This window comes from Pelobates fuscus, chromosome 5 (assembly GCF_036172605.1).
Source record: "Pelobates fuscus isolate aPelFus1 chromosome 5, aPelFus1.pri, whole genome shotgun sequence".
In the NCBI taxonomy this organism is placed as follows: Eukaryota; Metazoa; Chordata; class Amphibia; order Anura; family Pelobatidae; genus Pelobates; species Pelobates fuscus.
In genome coordinates, this window is record NC_086321.1 from 374,809,908 (window position 1) to 374,837,691 (window position 27,784).

General features: G+C 46.0%; 2 protein-coding genes across 2 annotated transcripts in view; both read right to left on the reverse strand.

The window, feature by feature from the left end:
• Positions 1-27,784, reverse strand: part of LOC134610453 (uncharacterized) — a 113,992-nt gene that overhangs the window by 81,493 nt on the left and 4,715 nt on the right. The window contains exons 3-5 of the mRNA XM_063453417.1: positions 10,049-10,189; positions 4,946-4,987; positions 4,360-4,506 (exon numbers count right to left, since the gene is read on the reverse strand). Of these exons, the coding sequence (XP_063309487.1) occupies positions 4,360-4,506; positions 4,946-4,987; positions 10,049-10,189 (330 nt within the window). The remainder of the gene's footprint in view (positions 1-4,359; positions 4,507-4,945; positions 4,988-10,048; positions 10,190-27,784) is intronic.
• On the reverse strand, positions 17,400-24,290 carry LOC134610514 (protein adenylyltransferase SelO, mitochondrial-like). The gene is made up of 2 exons (XM_063453480.1): positions 23,548-24,290; positions 17,400-17,985 (listed from the first exon to the last, which is right to left on the reverse strand). Exons 1-2 carry the CDS (start codon positions 24,288-24,290, stop codon positions 17,400-17,402), a joined length of 1,329 nt encoding a protein of 442 aa, XP_063309550.1.

The window sequence follows — 27,784 nt, forward strand, 5'->3', positions numbered from 1 at the left end:
AATAAATATTCAATTAATATATTTTTTTTAGGATCTAATTTTATTTAGAAATTTACCAGTAGCTGCTGCATTTCCCACCCTAGTCTTATACTCGAGTCAATAAGTTTTCCCAGTTTTTGGGATAAAATTAGGGGCCTCGGCTTATGTTCGGGTCGGCTTATACTCGAGTATATACGGTATTTGTAATCACTCCTTGGGTGACAATCCACTTGACCTGGGAGTTGAGCTACCCCACGCTGTATTCAAAGAACCCACAGCCAGACTTCCATCCCCAGCCGGTAACAGCCGCCCAGCTAAAGGACATGCTTGCTGAACTCAGGGCGAATATTGCAGCAGACATGGCCCACTTCAAAACGGCTGTCGAAAGTGCCACCTCACGGATCACGCTTTTAGAGGCCGCAATGAGCCCCCAAGACTCTAGGCTAAACGAGGTGGAAAATAAAATTGAAGAACTTCAAAAGACACAGTCAATTACCACCGACAGAGTGGATGCCATGAAGGACCAGAAAAGGCGCTACAATATTAAAATCGGCAGAATCCCGGGCTCGATCGTCTAACCAACTTACCTCATTATGTCCGCAGGCTGCTCAATACAGTGCTGCCACCCAAGCAGGCCAAAGCGGCGAAACTGGATGGCCTATTCCGCCAGCCAAAGCCACCCACAGCGCCGACGACAGCCTCCGCCGACCTCATTATACGCTTTCAATCGATGTCCGACAAGGCCCTTCTGCTAACGGCCACAAGGGGGAAGACCCCACTACATTTTGAGGGCTCAACTCTGGCGCTGTTCCCAGATCTCACCCGCAACACTATCGCATGGTGCAGGTCGCTGAGACCGCTACTACAGCTCCTCCAAGCAAAGGACATCTTATATCGCTGGGGCATACCCAAACAGCTTCTGTTCACCCACATGAACATCGCCTACAAGGCACGAAGCTTCGAGGAACTGGAAACCCACCTACGCAAGATAGGCATCATGGGACCGCAGAGAGGAACCGGCACGGGACTGACGCATATAGACCCATCTCTTTGACAGCGATTACATGGCCCCCGGGGGCCTCATTTGCCAGGGGAGGGCTGCCTGGGCTGTCAGGCAGCCCTCCAGAAGAGGATTGCGGCGGAGGTAAGTACCTCCGATCTCCAGGGGCAGAAAGCCGTTACGGCATTCTATGCCGCCGCAACGGCTTTAAAGCCCTTTTTATGCGGGACGTCATAGAGCACCATAATGGCATTAAGGGGTTAACCTCGTTCACCCCTATTAACACCTCAATAACAATTCACACCTCAGTGTTCTAAATGGTCGACTGGGTGGCCGCCATTCGTATGCATGAAGAGGTGGTGGCGGCCATCTTGTTCGCATGAACGCAGGCAGCGTATTTTAGTCCTCAAGTGCACGTAACTAAAATTGAACAGTCGACCTTGCGAACACCACTGTTTGGTGAATTAGGTGAACACTATCTGCGAACCAGCTAAAGCATAAGTTTGCTATTTTATTCGCTGCCGGCTCCCTCCTTGCTTTTTTTTTTGCGCAGTTTAATTTTCGTCCTAATTTATCAAATTTCAGCCGAAAAACTAACTTGCAGTGCAAGATATAGGAAAGCCTTATAAGGCTAGGATGTTTTCTGTATAAAGTTAGTTTGTAAATAGAGTTCAGCGAACCCGAACTGAAAGTTCGGGTTCGTACCGAACATTAAGTTTTTTAGACCCCGGACCAGAACACGGACATTTCACTGTATGTTCGGGTTGGAGTTTGGCGTTCGGTGATTTAATGGCATGTTTTGAAAGGCTGCAAGACAGCCAATCAACAACCGTTTGACTCGTGTGCCCTTAGAAGCCATCACAGCCATGCCTACTAATGGCTGTGATTAGCCAGTGCAGCATGTGAGCTATCTACCAAAAGGCTGAAAATGTCTTTCAGATACATTTACTAATACTAAGTAAAGATTACTTAGTATTAGTAAATTATGCCCCTACTCGCTATACCGCGAGTAGGGGCATGTCTATTAAACAGTGAGCAGCCTATAAATAAAAAATAAACTAAAAACCTATTGGCCCCCACCCCTAAGTGGGGACCCTAAATAAGAATTAGGGGGGACATACTGTCCTCCCACCGGCCCCCACCCCTGCACAGCGGGTGGGAGCCCTAAATTTAGAATAAGTGGGGGGGGCTATTGTCCTCCCCCCTGGCCCCCACCCCTGGGCGGTGGGTGGGGGCCCTAAATAAAAATGTAACCCTCCCCCCAAAAATAACCCCTACCTACCCCCCTCATCCTAAAAATAATGAGGGGGGACCCTTATCTAAATACCTGTAAGAAAAAAAAGAAAAAAAGCTTACCATTCTTTCTTCTAAAATCTTTTTTCAGCCCCAAAAAAGGCCAAATAACGATCCATAATAACCGACGCACAATTTCACCCATGGAGGGCTCCGGGCAGACTGAACTCTGCAGGGCGGGGGATGGCTTATAAAGCCTTGCCCCGCCCTGCAATTAGGCTCAGAGCACTCTGATTGGTGGGTTTAAGCATTGTGACATTTACTTGTCACAACACTCTGATTGGTTGGCTTCAAATTCAAAACTTGGCTCTGTGTCATTTTATACAGCGTGGGAAAGTTCTTTGGAATAGAGATTAATTATGTGGGTTGGATATAGTGGGCTGAGTTTTGCGGCAGTGGGTGTGGTAATCTTTCAAGGTAGTAATTGATAGCTGTGCTGCAAAATGTCCTTGGAAATGTTATTCAAATGTTGGCAACTATGGCATTGTACCAAGGGAAATGTGTTTGTTTTTTAATAAACCCTGGTGGAAAATAATGAATCCTCCACCAGGGATTATAAAAAAAACAACACCACATATTGTGTCAGGGGCGGGGCTTAACATGCGGCAGGGGCGGGGTTAAATGTGCCCCCTTTTGTCCCTGGCCCACCATGTGCTCCCCCTAAAAATGAATCCTAGAGACGCCACTGTTAGGGCCCCCACCCACCGTGCAGGGGTTGGGGCCTGGGAGGAGGATAGTAGGTCCCCCCGCTCGTTGTTATTTAGGTCCCCCACCCGCCACTCGGGGGGAGGCCAGGGGGAGGACAATAGGTTCCCCCCACTTATTTTACTTTAGGACCCCCACCCGCCGTTCAGGGGTGGGAGCCAATAGGTTTTTTTGTTTTTTTTACAGTGAGCAGCCACTGGCTATAGCGAGTAGGGGCTGAATTTACTAATACTAAGTAATCTTTACTTAGTATTAGTAAATGTGTCTGAAAGACCAATTTAGGTCTCTTGGTAGATAGCTCCTTAATACTGTGGGAATTAGGGAGTTATCTACTAATTGGCTGCTTATTTTATGTTATTTTAAGTGATTTCCCTATTCACATTTGTTTGCAGGGCACTTGTCCTACTCTTACCACCATTTTACTTCCTTTTGCAGCCCTCTAGCCCTTTCCAGGAGTTATTTAGAGGCATCTTAGTGCCCAAATGTTCGGGTCCCCATTGACTTCAATGTGGTTTGGGTTCGGGGTCAACTTCGGGGTCAAGTTAGAGCCGAACTTGAACTTTTTGATGAAGTTCGGCCGTACTTGGCGAACCTGAACATCCAGGTGTCTGCTCAATTCTATTTGTAAATAGTTCTGATTATGTTTTGTTATTACTACCTTTATTGTCATTATTTTCTACCAGTCTATAATATAGGATACTGGATTATATCCAGGGAGCCTCCTTCTCACATTGACCCTTTACTTTTTTTTTGTTTTCCTAAAAAATATTTAGGAAAACATTCCAACAAAGCAAAAAGGTCAAACCAATAAAACCAATCATAATACTGAACCATGTTTGGCCATCTTGTTATTCGTTTGCTCAGTTATACGTATATATGGCACATCGGAGTTTGTGAATTCGGCCAAAAAGCTGATCAGCCCAAATTTGCACGAATTGTAATTTGTTTGAATCTGAATGCAGAAGTCTGTTATACGCTGCATAAACTAAAGAACAGGTTTATGACTTTCCCCTTGGCTAAATATTTCTCTAAAATAATATTTATTCTAAGCCACATTTTAGTGTGCATCTTTTCCATATAATCAGTTACTAAATTGTTAATAGACATGTGCAATTCGTTTCGTTCTGAATTTCGTAAATTTGGACATTCGGATGCTTCTGAAATTCTGAAGTGCCGAAGTTCGGAATGCCGAACCGAGCCGATTGGCGAAGTGCAGAATTTCCGAAATGTTCGGATCTCTGAAAAGTGGCAAAACAGGAGAGGGTTGGGGTTAGGGGATGGAGTTGGGGTAGGGTTAGGGTTAGTGGTTGGAGTATGGTAGCTCCACTCCCACTCTCACTCTCTTTCCCATGCACTTCATAATTGTTAAGATGGATACTTACAGCTGGCGCAGACACAAGAACTCCCAGAGATTCACTGACTACTTTAACTTCTGCACCTAAAGAAAGTGTGGACCCAGCTTTCCGAAGAGAGCAATTTGCAGATGTAATAGACATTTCCAAATCTAGATTGTCTTCTAGAGTTACATCCTATGAAAAAAAACAGAAAAAAATGCTAATTTTGTGTCTGGATAAATAAGTCTACTCGTTATATGGCTACATTTACTGAATGTCCCATTTATATAACAGTACAATCTACAATAGAAATGTTGCTTGTAATATTGCGATTTTTCTTCAAAGCAAATTATTTCTGAAATACAAAGCAATTCTTGGAGATGTCTCTACGTGCTTCGTGTATGATGTCATTGCTGTTTATTTAAGAACCAGATTTATTCCCCAGGCAGTGGTTATGGTGTTTGGAGGCACTCCAGTCTGCCATCTTTATTCCATCCTTTATCATATATTTCCGATCCAACAAGCTGGGCTCTCTCATGCTGACTTGGATTGCTTCATAACAACAGGAAGAAATCTTATGATTCTGGGCCACTTACCCCCTTCTTCCTAAAACCTGATAAATAACGTCACTTACCTCTGAAACTTGATCTTTAAACGGGGTTGACGGTATCTGTGTCTGTAGAATAAACAATAACAGGTTAATGTTATACAATTTGTAGATTGCCTATAGAAGTCATTTTAATTATGTGAAGTAAAAATATAGAATTTATTTACTTTAATGACAAAATAAGAGTCTGTGTGGCAAAGAAGTTGATAAGCTCATCATAGTCCAAAGCAGAGGCAGCTCTAGACTTAATGAGGTCTTAGGCGAGAGTCAAACATGAGGCCCCACTAACAACAAAGTGAAAAAATAGAGTTGCAATACATGCACACATACACATTGATGCACTGTCTACCTGTATATGTGCCTGAGAGTGTGTGTCTGACAGAGAGTATTCTTGTGTGTGTGAATGTATGTCTCTGTGAGCATGTTTGAGTTTTCGTTTGTGACTGTATGTGTATGGGGTAGCTGCTTGAAGTGTGTTATGTGTATGGGGGTCTGCCTGTGGCTTTTGTGCATTGTGTTTATGGGAAAGCTATGTTTCCTGACTGTGTGTATATGATGAATGTCTTCAGATGGAGACTTTGACAAGGTGAGTAAAGGGTACCAGTGACAGGGAGAGTGCGACACGGCAAAGGGTGGAATGGGGGAGGAGGGTTGTGAAAGAGAATGATATTGTAAAGCACTACGGAATCTGTTGGGGCTATATAAATGGCAATAATAATAATAATAATAATAATAATGAGGGAGTATAGCATGGTTTGATGAGGGAGTGTGACAGGACGAGTGGAGGTAAGTGTGTTAGGGCAATTTTAGCATGGCAAGAGGGACGAGTATGACAGGATTAAGGGTGGGTGAATGTGACAGGGTGAGTTTGGCAGAATTGACAGGATTAGAGGCATTAAAGTGACAGGATAAGTGTGGCAGGGTTGGGGGGAGAGTGTGACAGAGTGAGAGAAGGTGAGGCCAACCCCCGGAGCGAATAGAGAGGGGGGAGCATGACTTGTGCCCCGAGGGGTTGGCATAGCAACCAAATGAATACAGTTGGTTTTACAGTTGGAAGCCGAGAATTCTGGGAAAATTACCGGACTACTGGTGAACAATGCTGGGGGAGCCTGACAGTGTCTTTCCCCATCCTCCCTCCCCAATGGTTCTGTTCTGGAATTGTTGTTTTGTTTTGTGTTTTCTTTGTTTTTAAATTTGTCACAGCTGCGGGTTTCCTTCGCCAGCAAGTTTGGTAAATGAATAATGCCCAGACGGGCTTCGGGAGTCGCAGCCTGAATTTGGTTGATGACGAAGGACAGGCTGTAGAGGCTCTGGAAACAGTTTAAAGTGTACCTGTCTGCTGGGTAAAACCAGCCGCTGACAGTATTTGGTTATGCTGGTTTAAATAAAGCTGTGGATGTTGCCCTTACCCACTTAACATGGTGTTGCGTTATTTATTGGGAATGGAAAGGTAATGGGATTTGGTGATCGAAGGAGTCAGCAATCATGTGCAGTTTTGTTAGGTTTGGACCATTTGGTTTACTTTAGTATTGGTCCTGGAATCCTTTCGATATTAGAAACCCACTCACTCATCCTTTAGACCTCCCCCGTTTGCTGTTAAAGGGACACTCCAGACACCCAGACCACTTCTGCCCATTGGAGTGGTCTGGGTGCCAACTCCCACTACTCTTAACCCTGCAAGTGTAATTATTGCAGTTTTTTATAAACTGCAATAATTACCTTGCAGGGTTAACTCCACCTCTAGTGGCTGTCTAGTAGACAGCCACTAGAGGGCACTTCCTGGTTTATAGCACAGGAAACCTGTGCTAGAGCGTCGCTGGACGTCCTCACGCTGTGTGAGGACCTCCAGCGTCGCTCATTTCCCCATAGGAAAGCATTGAAATGCATTTTCAATGCTTTCCTATGGGGAGTGCTATTGCGCATGCGCGGCATTGGCGCGCATGCGCATTAGGTCTCCCCGGCCGGTGGGCGGGATCAGTCTCGCCCACCGGCCGACGCAATCAGAGGGAGGAGCGGCGCGGAGGAAGAAGCAGCGACGTGGGACATCGTCGCTGCCTCTGGTAAGTCACTGAAGGGGTTTTCACCCCTTCAGTAACCGGGGATTGGGGGGTGGGGGGTGGGAGGGAGAGGGGACCTGCAGTGCCAGGAAAACGGATTGTTTTCCTGGCACTGGAGTTTCCCTTTAACACGTAGTCACGCGTTGTTATAACGTCATACGCTGCGTCAGCATGCACAATGGTGAGACGCTACATGCGGAAGTAACATGCGGTTACAGAGATTCATTGGATATCGGTGGTTGGGGTCATCCCACCCTCCACTCACCTGGTTTTATTATTCCACTTAGGGTTAGGTGGTGGGTTTTTATAAATGGAAACAGGACCTTAGTTGTTTGAGATTCCCCCTTGAGGAAGACGTAGTGTGAAAACGTTGGGGTGCTGTGGTCTCCAGCCTGGTCAGTATACCTGTTGTTACACTGGGGTTAAGGCATTGAGAACTTTATTTGCCTGTACTTATGTGGTTATGTGCTAGGTGATTTATTTGCATGTTATATTAAATGTATGCTTCTTCTTGATATGTATTATGTGAATAAAAATATTTTTGTGAAATATCTCTAAGGTGTGCTATGGGTATACATACATACATACATACATACATCCCTGTATTGTACCTAGCTCTGAGTATTGTATGGGTATCTCTGTATTATATTCAGTCTGTGTATTGTGTATATATCCCTATATTGTACGTAGTGTATCGATATGCCACTGGGTCAGGGATCGTAGTCAGTCACTAAGGAGATTCCATGGAAAGGGAGGAGATGGGGGCATTCTGGGAAGGAGGGGGCACCTACAGACACTGCTTTCCAACAAAGCCATTCACCCTCCCAGGTTGATAATGGCTGCAATCACATTAACTGCTAATACAAAAATATATATATTTACAAACAATTAAGAAGCAGTCAGCCACCCTGTTACACCGCCAGCATAGGCTTTGGGCATCGGATATTGTACCGATATCATTCTTTATTACTGAGGCGGGTATCGAGAATTTTGTGATTAGAATGATTGAACATTTGGGAATCCATTACTCCATTACTAGAAATGCCCCTTCCTTAATATCTAATGGCATATTGAATGTGGGAAGGTATTACTGGCCTTTCACCCATCCCATCCCCCATACATTAGACAATGATAGAACAGATTACTTGCTCACTCCTTATTAATTGTGGAACTTGGAGAGTAAATGGTCAATACTTTCATTAGTCCCTGGCCTTATCTTATAGTTACGATAGCCTTATGCCTATCCCACTCATGCTTAAACTCCCTCACTGTGTTAACATCTACCACTTCCCCTGGAAGGCTATTCCATGCATCCACTACCCTCTCAGTAAAGTAATACGTCCTGATATTATTTTTAAACCTTTGTCCATCTAATTTAAGACTATGTCCTCTTGTTGTGGTAGTTTTTCTTCTTTTAAATATAGTCTCCTCCTTTACTGTGTTGATTCCCTTTATGTATTTAAATGTTTCCCCCATATCCCCTGTCTCGTCTTTCCTCCAAGCTATACATGTTAAGATCCTTTAACCTTTCCTGGTAAGTTTTATCCTGCAATCCGTGAACCAGCTTAGTAGCCCTTCTCTGAACTCTTTCTAAGGTATCAATATCCTTCTGAAGATATGGTCTCCAGTACTGTGTACAGTGTGGCGAAACCAGCTTCGCCACTGTGAACTGGAGAGGCCTGGTTGCTAGCCTCCTGCCCGCTGACTATGGCCCCTGGACATATTGCACTTTAAAAACTATATTTGGGCATGTAATAATTTATATTGCTGCTACTGGCCCTTTAAAATCAGCGATGGACATATTGGGACTAATGTCCCTTTAAGACTTTGTAACATATCACAGTAATACTGTCTTAAATATTATGTAGGTATTTATGTGTTCAGTTAAACTGGGGATATGTAGAAATGTGTGTTTTATGTGTTAAATGTATCAGTATGTAATTTTATGTCTTTTACTGTCTTTTTGTAACCATGTGGTTAATGGAGTCTGACTCTAGTCCTAGATAATTGGATTACTTCTCCAATTATCTCCAGGGCAGAAGGGAGGAAGCCGGGATGCATTGTGGGGGATGTTTTACTTCTGTTTGAGCCAGATTGTGCCATGCTGCAAGCCAGGGCCCAAAATATATTTTTACTAACTTTTGAACCCCTGGTCTGATTCATGCAATTTTTGAGTATGTTGTTCCCCCGAATGGATTGATTGTGAATATGTATTTTTATGCGAATAGGATGTATGGTTTTGAAGTTACAGATATTATTGTAAAAGTTATGTTTTAAACTGTATAATAAGTGGATTATCTCTCAGGCTAAGGGGAGGGGATGTGTGGGTTGTACCATATCTCGGATTGGTTATTTTATGCCTCCCCCTGGGTGTGGCCTGTATGTGGATTATTGTAATAAAAGCCAGACTGGGTGTCCCAGTCCAGAGGTCTTGCTTAACCCTCAAAGCGATGTGTCGTCTCGGTCTTTGGGGGAATGGGATTGTATGCTGACTGCCAAGAGTGTAAGCCGATGTCTGCTTTTCTTGTTCAGCTGTTCCAGTGTTCATGTGGTTCCAGTCGGGAGAATGGTGTTTGCAGTAGCTGCCTGTGCATCTGGAAAGGGGATTATCGCCTAAACTGGGTTGTATCCTCTTGTAAGTGAAACGGTCCGTTACATACAGTACTCCAAGTGAGGTCTCACCAGTGTCCTGTACAATGGCATGAGCACTTCCCTCTTTCTACTGCTAATACCTCTTCCTATACAACCAAGCATTCTGCTAGCATTTCCTGCTGCTCTATTACATTGTCTGCCTACCTTTAAGTCATCAGAAATAATCACCCCTAAATCCCTTTCCTCAGATGTTGAGGTTAGGACTCTATCAAATATTCTGTACTCTGCCCTTGGGTTTTTACGTCCAAGATGCATTATATTACCCTCCGGGAACTACAGGTAAGTTTTGTAGATCCGCACAAACTATACGTACAGTAACCCTATTTACATACATACTGATTATGGACAACAATAAACAGCTTCTGTAATATAACACACATTGCTTAAATTAAATTAACAAATTCAGTCAATACTTCCTTACCTTTGTGGACAGAGCTGAAAGGCTTAAAAATGAAGAAAGTAACTTTTCTTGAATATTGATCGAAATTAGATAATTTAATAGTGATAAAATCTCGGGATTAATGGCACATTCCAGAGCTGTTTTCGTAACTTTATCAATGATCTAAGGAGTAGAAAAAGCATTCATTTTCTATTAAGAATGACTAAAAGATTACAGAAATGTTCACCTTACCACACTTGATTGTTAAGATTTTACCCATAAATGTATGATTTTCAGAATAAAAGAAAAAAAAAAAAAGGGAATATATATCGTAAAGCTGCAGTGACATAGAGCCAGTATGTGGGGTGGTGTAATGGAGCCAGTATATGAGGTGTTATGACAAAGTCAGGATGTGAGGCGGTATGACGGAGTCAGGACCTGGGGCGCTATGACGGAGTCAGGATGTGGGGTGGCATGACGGAGCTAGTATGTGGGGCGGTGTAAAAGTCATTATGAGGGATGGAATATGGTATGGGGGAATGTTGAGAATCTCAGGGTTGTTTACGTGAGAATTCAAAGTAAATTTAACATTTAAAAGGACACTGAAGGCTCCCAGATCACTTAATCTCAATCAAGTGGTCTGAGTGGGGTGGCCCTTTAGTTTTAACCCTGTAGTGTAAAACATTGCTTTTCAGTAGATACAGTGATGTTATGATTGTAGGGTTCAACATGCCTCTAGTGATTGTCTTCCTGACATGCTATCCTCCTCAAAGCCACTAGAGGCGTTTCCATTGAATAGCTGAGTCAGACTGTAAAACGTTGCTCATACAGAAAGCACTGGATTGGCTGAGATCATCAATGATCTCATCCAGGGTTGTAGGGCGGCTGGGAGTAAAAGAATAAAACTACCATTTAAACCTCATGGGTGAGGGGAATCTAAATATTTAGGGTTACACTACAGCATTAGGGATACAGGTTTGTTACTTTACGATCAGAGTAACTGAAATGACAGCTTAGATGCTGTAACAAAACCTCTCTTTGATTTGCAGTAGTTATGGTGGTTTTGTCCTTTCCTACAGTGATTATGGTGTGGGTCTCCTTCCTAATGCTTATTGCACCTAAGTACACGTTCCTGGACTTTGTTCTCCCTGCTCTGGCTGGATTTTATATGGCCCTTGGCTTTTATTGCCTTTTAACCCCTTCGCGACCGCGGACGTGCCAGGTACGTCCGACAAAAAACATCCCTTAAGGACCTGGTACGTCCGCGGCTATTTTGAGCGATGGAAGCGATAGTGATCGCTTCCAGCCGCTCTGATGGTAATCCACGATGCCTCGATATCAGGGCACCATGGAAAACCCCCCTACACTGCCCCCCACCCCGGAGCGATCACTTCAGGGTTTGCCGCACGTGGCACACGGCAGTGTAGGGAAGAGAATCTGAAGCCATCCGCTTTACGATCAGAGTAACTGAAATGACAGCTTAGATGCTGTAACAAAACCTCTCTTTGATTTGCAGTAGTTATGGTGGTTTTGTCCTTTCCTACAGTGATTATGGTGTGGGTCTCCTTCCTAATGCTTATTGCACCTAAGTACACGTTCCTGGACTTTGTTCTCCCTGCTCTGGCTGGATTTTATATGGCCCTTGGCTTTTATTGCCAACTGCTACCTCGTTGGATATTATATATATATATATATATATATATATATATATATGTGATCCTTGTTAGTAGATAGCACGGTCCTCTAGGGCAAAATATGCACAGTCCTTTTATTTTCTTATAATCCCGGCAACTTTATTTGTAAATCTACACATCAGGCAGCAGCAAACGAAACATAAATGCAATGATGTAACACAAATCCCTACAACAAAAAGCCTAGCTCGTCTGAGCACTAACTCACATCAGATTCCCTATCTATCAGGGGTTAAACTATAACAAAATTTGTGGGTTTCACCAACCTAGTGTGTTTGTCTGCTCTCAGCACTCCAGTGCTCCAAGCCAGCCTTGACTGCTTCTTCTCAGCACTCCTAGTGCTCCAAGCCAGCACTCCCAGTGCCTCAAGCCAGCACTCCCAGTGCCTAGTCTCCTTGACTCTCTTACTGGAGAGAACACCCTCTCTCCTACCTGCTTCCTGAGAGGAAGCCAGCAATCCCCCTGTACCTGCCTAGCAGGGAGTGGTTTATTCCCACTGCTACAGCTGATCATCTGCAGCTGAGTAGTGGGTTGGAGACTGTCCAAAAACCCTGGCCTGGATCTTTGTCTCCCAAGAAAACCACTAAACTGTGGAGTGGAGCATTGGCCCACCCTTCTCCAAATACTCCACCCCAGGGGCCCATAACTAAACAAAGCTTTGTGTTGTGCAACACAAAAACTACACATACTTCCCCTGGGGTTAAAAGGCCTCTCTGCCTTCACTTTATCACATATCCTCCCCCCCAGCTAAGACCCATCGGGTCGAGCGGCCTTAGAACACAAACCGTGAACATTCACGTCACCTAGGGCTGTACCAGCCCTGACTTGCTCCTCAGTTACAGGAAGTGGCCTATTGTAGATGGCTGCTACCTTGCTCCCTTGTAGTTTAAGGAACCTCCACCCAAGTGGATAACCCAAATGGTTAGCTTCCTCAAATCCTAGATAACACTTGTTAGCGGTCAAACCGGTAGCCCTTACATTATGCACAACCAACTGGACCTTCATCAGGTGTGCTTCCAAGTCCACCCTGTGAATCGCCACACCGCCAAGGTAGGCAGCTGCATTCTCTCTGTGGGGCCAAAGTATCCTATGTATATGCAGAAAGGGGGCTGGTGCACTATGCAACCTGAATGGCCGTACTTTATGTTGCCATAACCCCTTGGGAGTAGAAAACGCTGTCCTTCCCTTTGCTTTCTCTGTCAGGGGAACCAGGGCCGGATTAAGAGCCCAGTGGGCCTGGTGCTGATAATTATGATGGGCCTAATTACAAAATCTTATTGACCAAAAACACTAAAACAGTCCTACCTCCTAAGCGTCATGTATCTGATGGAGAAGATGCTGTAGGGAAACTCATAGGATGCAACTATGAGAAAACACATACCCTTTGCTAATCTCATGCTTTCATCTTTCAAGTAAACCCATACCCCCTAACAGCAGTGTCCAGTAAAGTAGGAAGTCTATGGATGCGGTAAAATGGTGGGCTACTGACACAAATCACCTAACCAGAACGGCTGAAAGGGCGAACATACACAAAAAGGGGGAATGTCTGTGTCCCTATGTCTCCCAGTCCCTTAGTGTTTGTGTCCTCATGTCTCCCAGTGTCCCTATGTCACTACGGGACATTGAGAGACATTGGGACACTGGGAGACATGGGGACACAGATACTAGGGAACACTGGGAGACCTGGGAAATCTGAGACTCTTGGGGACACTGGGTGACAGACACGAGGGGACACGGGGAGACATGGGGCACTGAGCCACTGTGATATATAGGGGACACTGGAGACTTGATAAAAACCTGGGTACAGGTCAAAATGTTGCGGTGTCCAATAAACCTGCTTAAAGCTATCACAGTGAGTGCCTGAGATTTTTTTCTTTTATACTAGGGGACACAGACACTACGGGCACAGAGACACTATGGGCACAGAGACACTATGGGCACAGAGACACTACGGGCACATAGAGACATGGGGCACTGAGACACTGACATAGGGGACACTGATACATAGGGGACATTGGAGACTTGATAAAGACCTGGGTACAGGTCGAAACGTTGCGGTGTCCAATAAACCTGCCTAAATCTATCACAGTGAGTGCCTGAGATTTTTTCTTTTATACTAGGGGACACTGAGACACTAGGAGACATGGGGACACAGAGACATTGGGAGACTAGGGGACTTTGGGAGTCTAGGGAACACTGAGACACTAGGGACACTGGCACACTACAGACACTGAGAGACAACAGGGACACATGGGGATACTGAGATACTAGGGACACTTGCTGGGAGACATGGGGACACTGCCATGTCTCCTATGTCTCAAAGTCGCCCAGTGTCCCCATGTCTCCCTGTGCCTCCATGCCTTTCAGTGTCCCCATGTCGCCCAGTGTCCCCTAGTGTTTGTATCCCCATGTCTCCCAGTGTCCCTTAGAGTCTGTGTCCTCATGTCTCCCAGTGTCCTGATGTCACTAGGACACTAGGGGACACTTAGAGACATGGGGACACTGGGAGACATGGGGCCACTGAGCCACTAGGGACAGTGGCTGGGAGACATGGGGACACAGACTAGGGGCCACTGGGAGACATGGGGCCACTGTGTCCCTAGTGTCTCAGGGTCATGGGCGTCCGAATGGGGGGGGTAAAGGGGGGTACTTGCCCCCCCCCCCCCCCGGATTTTTCAGCTTGTGCTGCTATTTTTCATTTTAGTGTGAGAATACAGTGCAATACCAGCGCTGGCCAGTAGGTGGCGCTGTGAATTGAGAAAGGCAGAAAGCTACAGCTAATCCCTGCCTCTCTCTCATGACTGAAACCGCAGGGGAGCAGCACAAAGGCAGCCTACAGAGCAGGTAAGTGAGGGATGGGGGGGTGGGGGAGACCGCATAGAGCAGGGGTAGGCAACCTTCGGCTCTACAGATGTTTTGGACTACATCTCCCATAATGCTTTTACAGCCATATTGCTGGCAAAGCATCAAGGGAGATGTAGTCCACAACATCTGTAGAGCCGAAGGTTGCCTACCCCTGGCATAGAGGAAGGTAAAGTAGAAGGAGCAGAAAGGTTCTGCAAGGGGCAGGAGGGGTCAGCAAGGAATAGAAAGGGGCAGCAAGAAGCAATAAGGGGTCGAAAGGTTTTCATGGAGCAGGAGGGTAAAGTAGAAGGAGCAGCAAGGAGCAGGAGGGGTCAGCAAGGATTAGAAAGGGTCTGCAAGAGGCAGGAGGGGTCAGCAAGGAATAGGAAGGGGATGCAGGAAGGGGTAGGGACAGTCTGCAAGGAGAAGGAGGGGTCACCAAGGAGTAGGAAGAGGCAGCAAGGAGTAGGAAGAGGCAGCAAGGAGTAGGAAGAGGCAGCATGGAGCAGGAAGGGGCAGCAAGGAGTAGGAAGGGGCAGCAAGGAGTAGGAAGAGGCAGCAAGGAGTAGGAAGAGGGAACAGGAAACAATATCAGTGTTAATGTGTTCACTTTTATTTACTGAGTGTCAGGAAACACAGAGGGCAGCTGGGCAGGGGTGCCGCTGATTGGCTAAAACATTGTTGGCTAAAACATTTTTATGAATCGGGAACTAGCGATTGGCTTAGAGTGTCAGCTGACCACTCTAGCCAATCAGCGGCACCCATGCCCAACGTCAATCTGCACTTCCTGACACTCTGTTTCAGAAGTCGAATACCACTGAGCGACCTGGAGATCTGGAGCTGAAGGAAGCCTTTGGGGGTAAACCATTTGAGAGCAGTTTCACCCCTTCAAAGAAAGAGCACGCAGGGGCCTCTTTGCATCACAGCATTTTCATTTAGATAAAGTTGTTATGGTGACCAGAATGTTCCTGTAATTTGATGAAAGGAACACTATAGTGTCAGGAATACAAACATATATTCCTGACACCATAGTTGTGAAAATGCTATTCATCCTTGCTTTATGTGAAAATGACTATGCTCCTTCCCTTTCATAACACTGTCAAAAAGGGGCCAAGCATGGATGTCATTACAATTATGCCCCCCCCCCACGGAAAAATTCCTGCGGACGTCCATGCTCAGGGTCCCCATATTCCCCAGTGTCCAAATGTATCAGCGTCCCCATGTCTCGGAGCTGCTGTCTGGACACTCTGTGCAGAGCTGCTCCCCCGCGGATCAGTGAGTAGAGAGAGGCAGGGAGGGAGATGCCGTAACTTCTTATCACTGCCTCTCTCCACACAAACAGCGACCCCTACTGGCCGGCGCTGGTATTGCAGAATAATCTATGTTTATACTGAGACAGACATTTGTGTTGCCGGTATTACTGCAATACCGGCACCAGCTAGGCAGCCTCAAATACCTGAGAAATACTTCTGAGAAATACCTGGAAACCCTAAGAAATACATGAGAAATATCTGGCAACCCTAAGAGTAGTGTGTAAAAAAAAAAAAAAAAATGTAAAAAAAAAATTTTTTTTTTTTTTTTTTTTAAACCAATGGGCCTATTCCATGGGCCTGGGCCTGGAGCTGCAGCTCCATCAGCCCCTATGTTAATCCGGCCCTGAGGGGAACCTGCCAATACCTTATGACCAGGTCCAAGGTACTCAGATACCTGGCCTTACTTATACGCTCTTGCGTTTGAGCTGAATGTACTACAGGGCATTTAACATTTACAACCTCAGTGACAAACTCTACCTCTGCCTTGGGGTATGTGCGGGTGTCACCATGTGTACATACAATATTAAACATTTGTCTTATATCACATTTCTCTGGCTGAAGCAGAACACTTTTCAAAGTAGCCTCGCTCCCTGAATCAATTAGTGCTTGTGCACAATTCCCTTCCACCATCACCACTTTTAACTGTGCTGTAACACCACCAGTCGCCATACACATCTTTAAGCAGGTCAATACAATCCTATGCAGAGCCCTTAATACTATGTCACATTGTATTGTCTCTTCATTCTCAGGACGGTTATATGTAATATGTCCTTGCAGGTGGCAGTTGAAGCATCTGAGCTTTTTCTCAGTCTGGTCTCGTAGCCATAATGGGACTTTTGGGTACACTCTACCATCATATATATATTGTCCCTGGTTCAGTATCAGGTTTTCTCCTTTCTTTCCAGTTTCCCCGCTAATATGGTTGTTAGCGGAACTAGGCTGAAGATCAATACGGTGTGGCTCCTTAGCAGCCAAGTTCCTCACAATCATCATCATCTGCTTCCACATCCGCAGCTTCTGATTTGATAATCTCTCAACGTCGGAGTAACTTTCAAGCGCAAACTTTACAAAGGCTTGGTGTGTAATTAGCCTTTTTCTATCAGCTAAAGGCTTGTCAGGGTCTGCAGATATTTGCTCATATTGGTAAGCCTGCATCTTCTGGAAATGGCGGATAAGACTCTGCTTTCGAATCTTCAGCTGGGTCCACTTTTCATCCCACTGCCACACAAGCCACAAGTCATTAATGTTAAGTTCTGGTTCCACATATTCTTTTCTGTAGAATGCAATAAAGGGGACCCCAAAATGCTGATTCCTCATGAAATTTAGGGCCTCTCTGATCTTCTGTATAGTGCTTGGACCCTTCCTGCTGAAGAAGGTGGCTCCAGCTTGTCCACGTTCTAGGTAGTCCTTGCTTTCCTGTAGAGATATTGTTGGTGTTGCAAAAGTATTTCTATATATCCAGTCAGCTTCTTCTTCAAGCTCATCATCTTCATCGCCTGCCTCATCAGGTGATTGTTGGAAAGAGACTTCTACATCGTATGGATTTTACAACATTCTCAATACCCGCTGTACCTCGCTGAAATCTCCCTTCTCAGCTGCATCAATTGCGTTTTGAGCAACATAATTTCTGAGCACAAATGCCGTATTGTTAGAGTCCATTATTTTCACACGTTCAGCCACAAATGTATCATTATCCCCAGTAGTTGCTTGGTCTTTTGACAACTGAGTGCTGTACTTGTGAAGCCATTCTTCCCAGAGTGCATGGTTATTACTCAGTAGCTGGTCTTCACTGGACTCTTGCAGTTTATTGTAGCGTTCGATACGATCAAGCTCCTTATATATGTTGGCTTTTGTTCCATTCAAAGCAAATAACTGAGGGTTACTCTGCGCCAACATCAGCATCACCGACAGTTGTCTTGGATCCATTTTGGGTTTGAACACCACCTTTAACTCGTCCAAGGAAGCGTACTGCTCAGTTAGAATATCTAGAAAATCCTCTGCGCTGACGAAATTCCCAGCATACTTGCTGAGCACTCTGAAAGTATTTGTCAAATCTGCTCCCGTTTTGTTCATGGTTTCCAACAGGTCTGAGATAAGACTGCTGTCGTCCTCGAGCTCTGCTTGAATCAGGCTGTCAGGATCCCGCGGGCGGCTGCGAGGGGAGGCAGCAATCCGCTCGCGGCACTCACCCTCCAGCCGTCCACGGTCCCCTTCCTGCCAGGTGTTCGGCGGGCGGCATTCTCCCAGCCACGGGTGCCGCCCGCGTCTTCTTCCGGGTCCCCCAGTGGCAGCATGCATGACGCTGCACGCTGGGAGACCGGCCAATTTGTTACACGCCGGGGTCAGTCACCTGACCCGGCGTTAAAGGCACAGTGCCTCAATCACAGTGGGAGGTTTAGATATCTCCCACGTGTGATTGTTAATTCTGATTGGAAATTAGCCAATCAGAATTAATCTTCTGGTTTATATACTTACCTTTCCTGTTCCTCCCTGCCCTGTTGTGGTCTTTGCTTTATAGTATTGATACTGAACGTGTGCTTTCTGGTTACGTACTCTCTGGCTTGTTATACTGACTTTGTGACTTTCTCCTACCCTTTGACCTCGGCTTGTTTCTCGTTATTCTGTTTTCTGGTTCCCCTACTTGGCTTGTCTCCTGACTATTCTGTGTGTGCTTAGCCCGGCCACTCTAAGGACCGGTACGGCACACTTTCTGTGTGTGTGTCTGTGTGTGTGTTGGCGTGTTGGGTTCCCCGAATCGTGACATTACAACAGGGCCATAATGGAACCTGCTGACATACCACAGCTCCTAGTTAATCAGGAGGCTAGAATGGAAGGCTTGGACCACCGTATGGATCAGTTTGCTCAAGCTTTGCAAACCATACTGGCTCGCACTGCACACTTGCAGCCTGCCGTTCAGGAGGTTGCTGCTGCTGTGCCCGAGCCCATTCCCACTCCGGCACCCGTTCCTGCCCATGTAGTGCATATGACGCCGCCACAGCGCTACAGCGGTGACCCGGCATTGTGTCGTGGTTTCCTCAACCAAATTGACATCCATTTGGTGATGAATCCACGTTCCTATCCCACTGACAGATCTAAAATAGCCTTTTTGATAAACCACTTGTCAGGGAGAGCTTTAGCATGGGCTAATCCCATGTGGGAGAATGCTTCCCCAATGTCCTTTGCAGACTTTTTGACCGCTTTCAAACGCACATTTGATCAACCCGGTAGGGTTGCTTCTGCTGGCAAAGCTCTGCTTAGGGTACGACAGGGTAATAGATCTGTAGCGGATTACACTATCGAATTCCGCACTCTAGCAGCTGAAGTTGTTTGGAACAATGACGCCCTCGTAACAGCCTTTCAGGAGGGTTTGGCTGCTTACATACTGGATGAAATAGCATCCAGGGAATTGCCTGTTCTTTTGGATGATGTTATAGACTATGTGATCCTTATTGATAACCGCATTAGAGAGAGGCGTAGTCAAAGACGCCTGGATACACGGGTGTTGCCTGCCCTACCCAGCACTGCATTACTAGCACTACCCGCTCCTAGGCCACCATCCCCTGAACCCATGCAATTAGGCGCTACGGGGTTAACTGAGGCTGAAAGAGCGTACCGTAGAAGGGAGGGGTTATGCCTTTATTGTGGTAAGAGGGGGCACCGCTGTAATGCATGCCCTAAGGTACAGGGAAACTACAGCACCTAAGGCCTAGAGAGGGGTCGGCCTCGGGTGTTATGACCTTGTCCCCTCATGTGTCCATCTCCAGACCATTTATTACGGTTTCTCTTTTGGTCAATAAAACCACCATAACAACTAAAGCCTTGATCGATTCAGGTGCGGCAGACAACCTTATGGATGAGAACTTTGCCAAAACCGCAGCCTTGACTTTGATCCAAAAGGCCACACCCTTGGCCGTTGAGGCCATAGATGGTAGACCGCTTGAGAAACCTCTGGTAACCCATGAAACCCAAGAAATCATTATGTCTGTGGGTGCTTTGCACAAGGAAAGGTTAACCTTTCAAATAATTGACTCCCCTACTGCTTCAATCGTTCTGGGTTTTCCCTGGTTAGTTAAGCACAACCCGGTACTTGACTGGGGTTGTTTAGATATACTCTCCTGGGGGGAATCTTGTCAACAAGACTGTATGGCTCATGTACGTCCTGTTTGTTCACTCAATGTGCCCACGGCTAAACCACTTTCTGTTTCTGTCCCTTCTGTGTATGCAGACCTTGCATTGGTTTTTGAAAAAAGGGAAGCAGATAAACTACCCCCACATCGGGAGTATGACTGTGCCATAAACCTGTTACCGGGTACTATGCCTCCTAGGGGTAAGGTCTACCCTCTTTCTGAGAAAGAAAACCAGATCATGGAGGAGTACATACGGGAATCCTTAAGTAAAGGTTTTATTAGAAGGTCCTCTTCTCCTGCTGGTGCTGGTTTCTTTTTTGTGGCAAAGAAGGAGGGCGACTTGAGGCCATGTATAGACTACAGGGGTCTGAACAACATAACGATTAAAAACGCCTACCCTATCCCCCTCATCACTGAGTTGTTTGATCGTGTGAAAGGTTCTAAGTACTTCACCAAATTAGACCTCAGGGGGGCTTATAACCTCGTCCGTATAAAGGAGAATGACGAGTGGAAAACAGCGTTTAATACGCGCAGCGGGCATTACGAATATCTGGTCATGCCTTTTGGACTGTGTAATGCTCCTGCTGTGTTTCAGGACCTCATAAACGATGTCCTTAGGGATCTTTTGCATGTCTGTGCCGTGGTGTACCTGGACGACATACTTGTGTATTCCCCTGATTTGAAGTCACACCATAATCATGTTAGGATGGTGCTCAAGAAATTATTACAGAACGGACTCTACTGTAAGTTAGAAAAATGTTTGTTCGATCAAACCTCGGTGCAATTCCTTGGTTATATAATTACTGAACAGGGTTTCAGTATGGACCCTGCTAAATTGGAAGCCATACTGTCCTGGCCACTTCCCCAAGGACTTAAGGCTATCCAGCGTTTTATAGGATTTGCCAACTATTATAGGAAATTTATAAATAACTTTTCACCCCTTATCTCTCCTATAACGAAGCTGACTAAAAAAGGTCTACACCCTAGGGTTTGGACTCCCGAAGCCCTTAAGGCCTTCGAAACTCTCAAGAAGGCATTTGCCTCTGCCCCAGTACTGCACCACCCTAATCCTTCTCTTCCCTTTGTTATGGAAGTAGACGCTTCTGAGTCAGGTGTGGGAGCAGTACTGTCACAGAGGTTATCGCATGATGAACCCCTCCATCCCTGTTGTTTCTTTTCAAAAAGGTTGTCCGATTCAGAAAAGAATTACGATGTTGGGAACAGGGAACTATTAGCTATTGTGTTAGCTTTTAAGGAATGGAGGTACTTATTAGAGGGTTCTAGACACAAAATCATGGTTATTACTGATCATAAAAACCTCTCCTATATAGCTGACGCTAGAAGGTTATCTGCCCGGCAGGCTAGATGGTCCCTATTTCTTTCACGTTTTCAATACGTTATTACCTATAGACCTGGTTGCCGTAATGCCAAAGCTGACGCTATCTCCCGACAGCATGAACCTTTAGAATATGTTAACCTGACTCCTGTACCTATTGTTCCTGCGTCTCAGATAATAGCTGCTACCCGTTTGGTTGTTTCATCTCCTTTTCTTGATAGTATTAAGACATACCAAACCCAAGCACCCCCTGAGACGCCGGCTGGTAAACTATATGTTAAAACAAAGGACAGAAAAAAGCTGTTAACTTTATTTCACACCGCCAAAACTGCTGGTCATCCGGGAGTAACCAAAACCTATAAGGGCCTCCTTCAACAGTTCTGGTGGCCTTCGCTTAAGCAGGACGTAGTAGATTTTGTACAGGCTTGTCGGGTCTGTACTCAGTGTAAGTCCCCTAATGTGAGACCCCAGGGTCTACTCTTGCCTCTGTCTATACCAAAGAAACCATGGACCCACTTATCCATGGATTTCATTGTAGACCTTCCTCTTTCTGATGGTCAGACGGTGATTTTGACTGTGACGGATAGGTTCTCTAAAATGGCGCACTTCATTCCGCTTAAAAAGCTTCCTTCTGCTAGTCAGTTGGCTCAGGTGTTTGCCAAAGAAGTGTTCCGCTTGCATGGGGTTCCTCAGGATATCGTGTCTGACAGGGGTCCTCAATTTGTCTCTCGGTTTTGGAGGGGCTTTTGTGCTGAGATGGGGGTCTCCTTGTCGTTCACTTCCTCCTATCACCCGCAATCTAATGGTGCAGCCGAACGTGCTAACCAGTCTGTGGAATTGTATTTGCGCTGCTTCACTAATGCGCACCAGGACGACTGGTCTCACCTCCTTCCGTGGGCTGAGTTTGCCAGGAATACGGTGTCTCACTCGTCTACTGGCTTAAGTCCTTTTGAGGTTGCTTATGGGTTTCGGCCTTCTGTCCTTCCCGGTGCGTTCTCCGACAAGGGAATGCCCGCCTTGGACCAGCACCTCGCCTCTTTGCGGAAGATGTGGGATCAGGTCCATGTTGCGCTATCTCGTTCAGCTGCTGCTCAGAAGAGGTTTGCTGATCGCCGTAGGGTTGCGGCCCCTTCTTATATTCCGGGTGATAGGGTATGGTTGTCCTCCAGGAACCTCCGTCTCAAGGTTCCCTCGATGAAATTTGCTCCCAGATTTCTGGGTCCCTACAAGGTGTTGCGTAGGGTTAACCCCGTTTCCTACTCCCTTGACCTGCCTCCTTCCATGCGTATTCCGAACACGTTTCACGTCTCGCTTTTGAAGCCCTTGCTGTGTAACCGGTTCTCTCGTCCCCTCGGGCGGCCCGTTTCCCCTCGCGCGGTCTCCAGTGGCATGTACGAGGTGGCTGCCCTTCTCGACTCTCGTGTTTCTAGGGGTCGGTTACAGTATCTGGTGGATTGGAAGGGGTACGGCCCTGAGGAGCGGTCTTGGGTTTTGAGCTCTGATTTGCACGCTCCCTCTTTGGTCCGCTCCTTTCATGCCCGGTTTCCTTTGAAGCCTTCTGCTTCCCGCCCTCCGGGCGGTCTTCGAGGGGGGGGTAATGTCAGGATCCCGCGGGCGGCTGCGAGGGGAGGCTGCAATCCGCTCGCGGCACTCACCCTCCAGCCGTCCACGGTCCCCTTCCTGCCAGGTGTTCGGCGGGCGGCATTCTCCCAGCCACGGGTGCCGCCCGCGTCTTCTTCCGGGTCCCCCAGTGGCAGCATGCATGACGCTGCACGCTGGGAGACCGGCCAATTTGTTACACGCCGGGGTCAGTCACCTGACCCGGCGTTAAAGGCACAGTGCCTCAATCACAGTGGGAGGTTTAGATATCTCCCACGTGTGATTGTTAATTCTGATTGGAAATTAGCCAATCAGAATTAATCTTCTGGTTTATATACTTACCTTTCCTGTTCCTCCCTGCCCTGTTGTGGTCTTTGCTTTATAGTATTGATACTGAACGTGTGCTTTCTGGTTACGTACTCTCTGGCTTGTTATACTGACTTTGTGACTTTCTCCTACCCTTTGACCTCGGCTTGTTTCTCGTTATTCTGTTTTCTGGTTCCCCTACTTGGCTTGTCTCCTGACTATTCTGTGTGTGCCTAGCCCGGCCACTCTAAGGACCGGTACGGCACACTTTCTGTGTGTGTGTCTGTGTGTGTGTTGGCGTGTTGGGTTCCCCGAATCGTGACACAGGCCAAGCTTCTTTCGCATCTTCTGCATATACCACCTCTGGAACTCTGAATCATACTCCTCATCAATTATACTTTGACTGATTTCTACCGGAAACTCTGGTACCAGCGACTCAGCGAGCTTTCCCAAGTTCCACTTACAGATTTCTGGTTGCTTGTTGTAGGCATAACGACCCATGTTATCCGACCCATTGCAAATGTGATCTGGATCATACCTGTCCATGAATCCATATGGGCCATAATCAATAGTAATCCCAACAATGCTCATGTTATCAGTATTTAACACGCCATGGCAAAATCCAACACACTGCCACTCTGCAACAAGCCTGGCAGTCCTCCTGGTTATCTCTCTGAAGAAAGCTGCATTTCGTTCAATCTTGTGCTCTGCATGTGTATTCTGAATGTCTGGATATAACGTACTGATAACATAATCAATCATTTGGATGCGAACGTCATTTCTGTTGACACTAGGACCCCTTCTGCCTGTTAATTCATCAGTTTCCTTGAATATTTCAAAAGAGCCAAATCTAAGGAATGTAGGAGCGATGCGTAAAACTATAGTACAGCTTTCTTCCTTTGGGTTTCCCTCTGCTTGCTCGGCCTTGAGTGGCCACCTCCCAATGTCAGCAATGATTTCCTCTGGGCTGTCTGGCGGTCTCCCTGCTCCCTTGGGGGTGTCCAGAGATGCAGTCATGGCCTCTCGCTGGGTCAGGACAGCCCCGGTATCAAACAGCCGGTCAGGCATTCCGAGTCCCGCCTTTAATCCCATGACTGTGTTCCCAGAATCTGGCAGCTGTTCCAGGTAGTCAGTGCGCCCAGGCCTTGTAGCAGTAGTCTTTGCCAGCAGATCCAGTTCTACAGCTCCCGGACAATCATTCAAAAGTCTTTGTAGCAATACCAGGTGTCTCTGAAATATTTTGTTCTGCTACGCCAATGTCACCTACTTTGTAACTTTCGCCTTGGTCTGGCTTAGCTGCGGACGTGCCCATTTTATCATCACAGCATGGTTCTGTAACAGTCGCTCTCTCTTGAATTAGATCAGAAGCGACTACATTGCCTTTCTTATCGTGACTTTGTTTTGTCACTACTTCTCTGTCTTGCTTTATTCTGCCAAACTGTCCAACAGCTGGTTGACATTTTTGGGTAGCCTCTGCTACTAAACAGTGCACCGCATTGTTATACTCAAATGGGGTGCCTTGCTTCTCTCTATTAAGCTCAGCTCCTTCGCTGTTGTCTTCTCTGACTCCCCAAGTCAGTCTGTTTTTCATGGCTTTAACTTGTTCACTTGGGTGTACATCAGCGGCTTCTGCTTCACTTTTTATTACACAAACCGGCTTGACACTGCTGGCCTCAGCCACAGTAGTTTTTTCTCCTTTTGTTGCCTTGGAAAGATTTATCAGCACCTTTCTGTTTTCTAATGTCTTTCCAGCTTTCTCTTGAAACATGCAAGATTCAGTTTCTGAGCTTGAAAATGTTTTTGTTTCCAACTCTTTTTCTAAGACTTCATCTGTTGTGATGTCACTCAGAGCAAGTTTGAGGCTTTCACGTGAAGCTGCAATGTTTTGATTCTCATATAAACACTTGTCAACTTCAGTTATCAGTTTGTCTTGTTCTCCCTTCTGATTCTTCTGCTCCTCACGGGCTACTTTAAACATCTCCGCTTGTGTCACAACAAGCTGTTTCACCAAGGACTCAGTGCACTCCATTTGTGTTTTGGCCAGGACTTTAGCATCCTCTGCCTGGGCCAGCACCAGTTGCTGCAGGGCTGCACTGTTTTCTGCAGCTCTCCTGTTAGCCTCCTGTTGTACAGCAGTTGCCTGTACCAGAGCCTTCAGCAGGTCCTCCATTATAGCACCACGCAGGTAACAGTCTTAAAGGTACAGTGCTTTTTATTCGATTAGCAGGTCTGCCAAAATAAATGTCCTCAATAAGCAGACCCACGGATGACTGGCACACCCACAGACCCTCAATGTGCTACTGTGCCCGCATTCTCCACCATATTGTGATCCTTGTTAGTAGATAGCACGGTCCTCTAGGGCAAAATATGCACAGTCCTTTTATTTTCTTATAATCCCGGCAACTTTATTTGTAAATCTACACATCAGGCAGCAGCAAACGAAACATAAATGCAATGATGTAACACAAATCCCTACAACAAAAAGCCTAGCTCGTCTGAGCACTAACTCACATCAGATTCCCTATCTATCAGGGGTTAAACTATAACAAAATTTGTGGGTTTCACCAACCTAGTGTGTTTGTCTGCTCTCAGCACTCCAGTGCTCCAAGCCAGCCTTGACTGCTTCTTCTCAGCACTCCTAGTGCTCCAAGCCAGCACTCCCAGTGCCTCAAGCCAGCACTCCCAGTGCCTAGTCTCCTTGACTCTCTTACTGGAGAGAACACCCTCTCTCCTACCTGCTTCCTGAGAGGAAGCCAGCAATCCCCCTGTACCTGCCTAGCAGGGAGTGGTTTATTCCCACTGCTACAGCTGATCATCTGCAGCTGAGTAGTGGGTTGGAGACTGTCCAAAAACCCTGGCCTGGATCTTTGTCTCCCAAGAAAACCACTAAACTGTGGAGTGAAGCATTGGCCCACCCTTCTCCAAATACTCCACCCCAGGGGCCCATAACTAAACAAAGCTTTGTGTTGTGCAACACAAAAACTACTTCCCCTGGGGTTAAAAGGCCTCTCTGCCTTCACTTTATCACAATATATATATATATATAATTTAATTTTACACTGTTTTAAATGTTTTCTTTTTGTTTTTTCAAGCAGCAGGAAGAGTACCTGTTATTATAGGCACTCTCCCTGCTGGCACTGACATGGACGGCGATCAAATGGCCCAAGGCCGGAACGGATGGAGGGGGACTCCCTGGGCTGCCAGGTGAGTCCCGCACCTCGATCGCCGGCGTGGGATCTGTCAGTATATTTATGTCGGCAGACATTTTGTGTTAAGATATAAATTAAAAGTGTATACTGCCAGTCACCCTCAGAACAGAGGTAACTCCATTTTGTATTACAAGGCTAAGACAGACACAATATTTCTCTCTCTATCACTCTATTTATTCAGGTCTGAGCTAAGGAATGCGACTAATGTAAACATTAAAGACAAAACCTGAGATAAGATATGATGTATAACAGCAAAAAGGGGATAGAATACTACAACTAACCCAGAGACAAATGTATACATAATTATATATACATATACACACTATCCACTTATAACTTACAATAATATATTAAGCATATTGTTAAGATCTGCAGTGGTTACGGTACTGCGGTCTTCTATTCCTTTACCAATAGCTGGGCATAAGTGATTATAGCTGCAGTAGGAAGTAGAGGAAGAGTGTAGATGAATGCAGCTTCCAAGACAATTCTCCCCAGCAAATAGAATATCCCCCAAACATGAGCCTAGACTTCACGAAGGGTGTAACAGGAATGAAGTTTATTGATAACACACTGGCTTTTATGAGAAATCTTCCTGCAAGAGGACCTCCCACAGCAAACAAAGACAATAGCCAATCAACATACAGATTTACAGTAACCCCCGCCCTCTCTCCGCCTCGGAGATATTGAGATAAGTTAAGGAATAAACAAATTATCTCCAGGCAGAGGGCACACAATTTCCCCAAAAGTTGGAACATCCCTTTCCACACAAGGTATCCCTACAAATTACATATCCCCTGATAGCCCCGATCTGGGTGATCAACATATCCCAATTTCACCCAGATCGGTTCAGGGGTTCTTAAAAAGCATGGAAGTCACATTTTACCGATCACACACTAGGCTCCTGCCCAAAACAGTGTGCGGTCGGTCAATTCAGAAAAAGGTAAAAAACAAATAAAAGTACCGAATGGATCCTCCTGGCTCATAGGAGCGATTGCTCCCCTTGTCCGTATGAACAAAACTACCGAATGGCGCTCTCCTGGCTGTTCGGAAACTAAAGGAAGCAGGCGTTCGGTAGTTTCAGCGGTGGTTCGTGAGGTTTAGTGTCTGATTTTAGTTCCAGATACTCGAGGACCAAGTCCCGCTGCCTCCTTTTGTGCAAACAAAATGGCCGCCATTTTCTGTTCAATGTGGCATTAGACTTTTTTTTTAAGTTAATGAGCCAGGAGGGTGGTCGGTGTTCGGTAGTTTCAAACTACCGAACCAATAGATTCAATATGCATAAAATACTGTAGGAAAAAGCCCGAACAAAAGTCTATTTTCTTCACACTTATATAAATTAGTACTGTTAATAAT

What these genes read in the sequence shown, in the direction of transcription:
- LOC134610514 (XM_063453480.1), bottom strand. Translation starts at nt 24,290, where the DNA reads ATGCCTGACCGGCTGTTTGATACCGGGGCTGTCCTGACCCAGCGAGAG. An exon ending in ATGCGAAAGAAGCTTGGCCT is followed by an intron (nt 17,986 to 23,547) that starts GTGTCACGATTC and finishes GGATCCTGACAG; the next exon opens with CCTGATTCAAGCAGAGCTCG.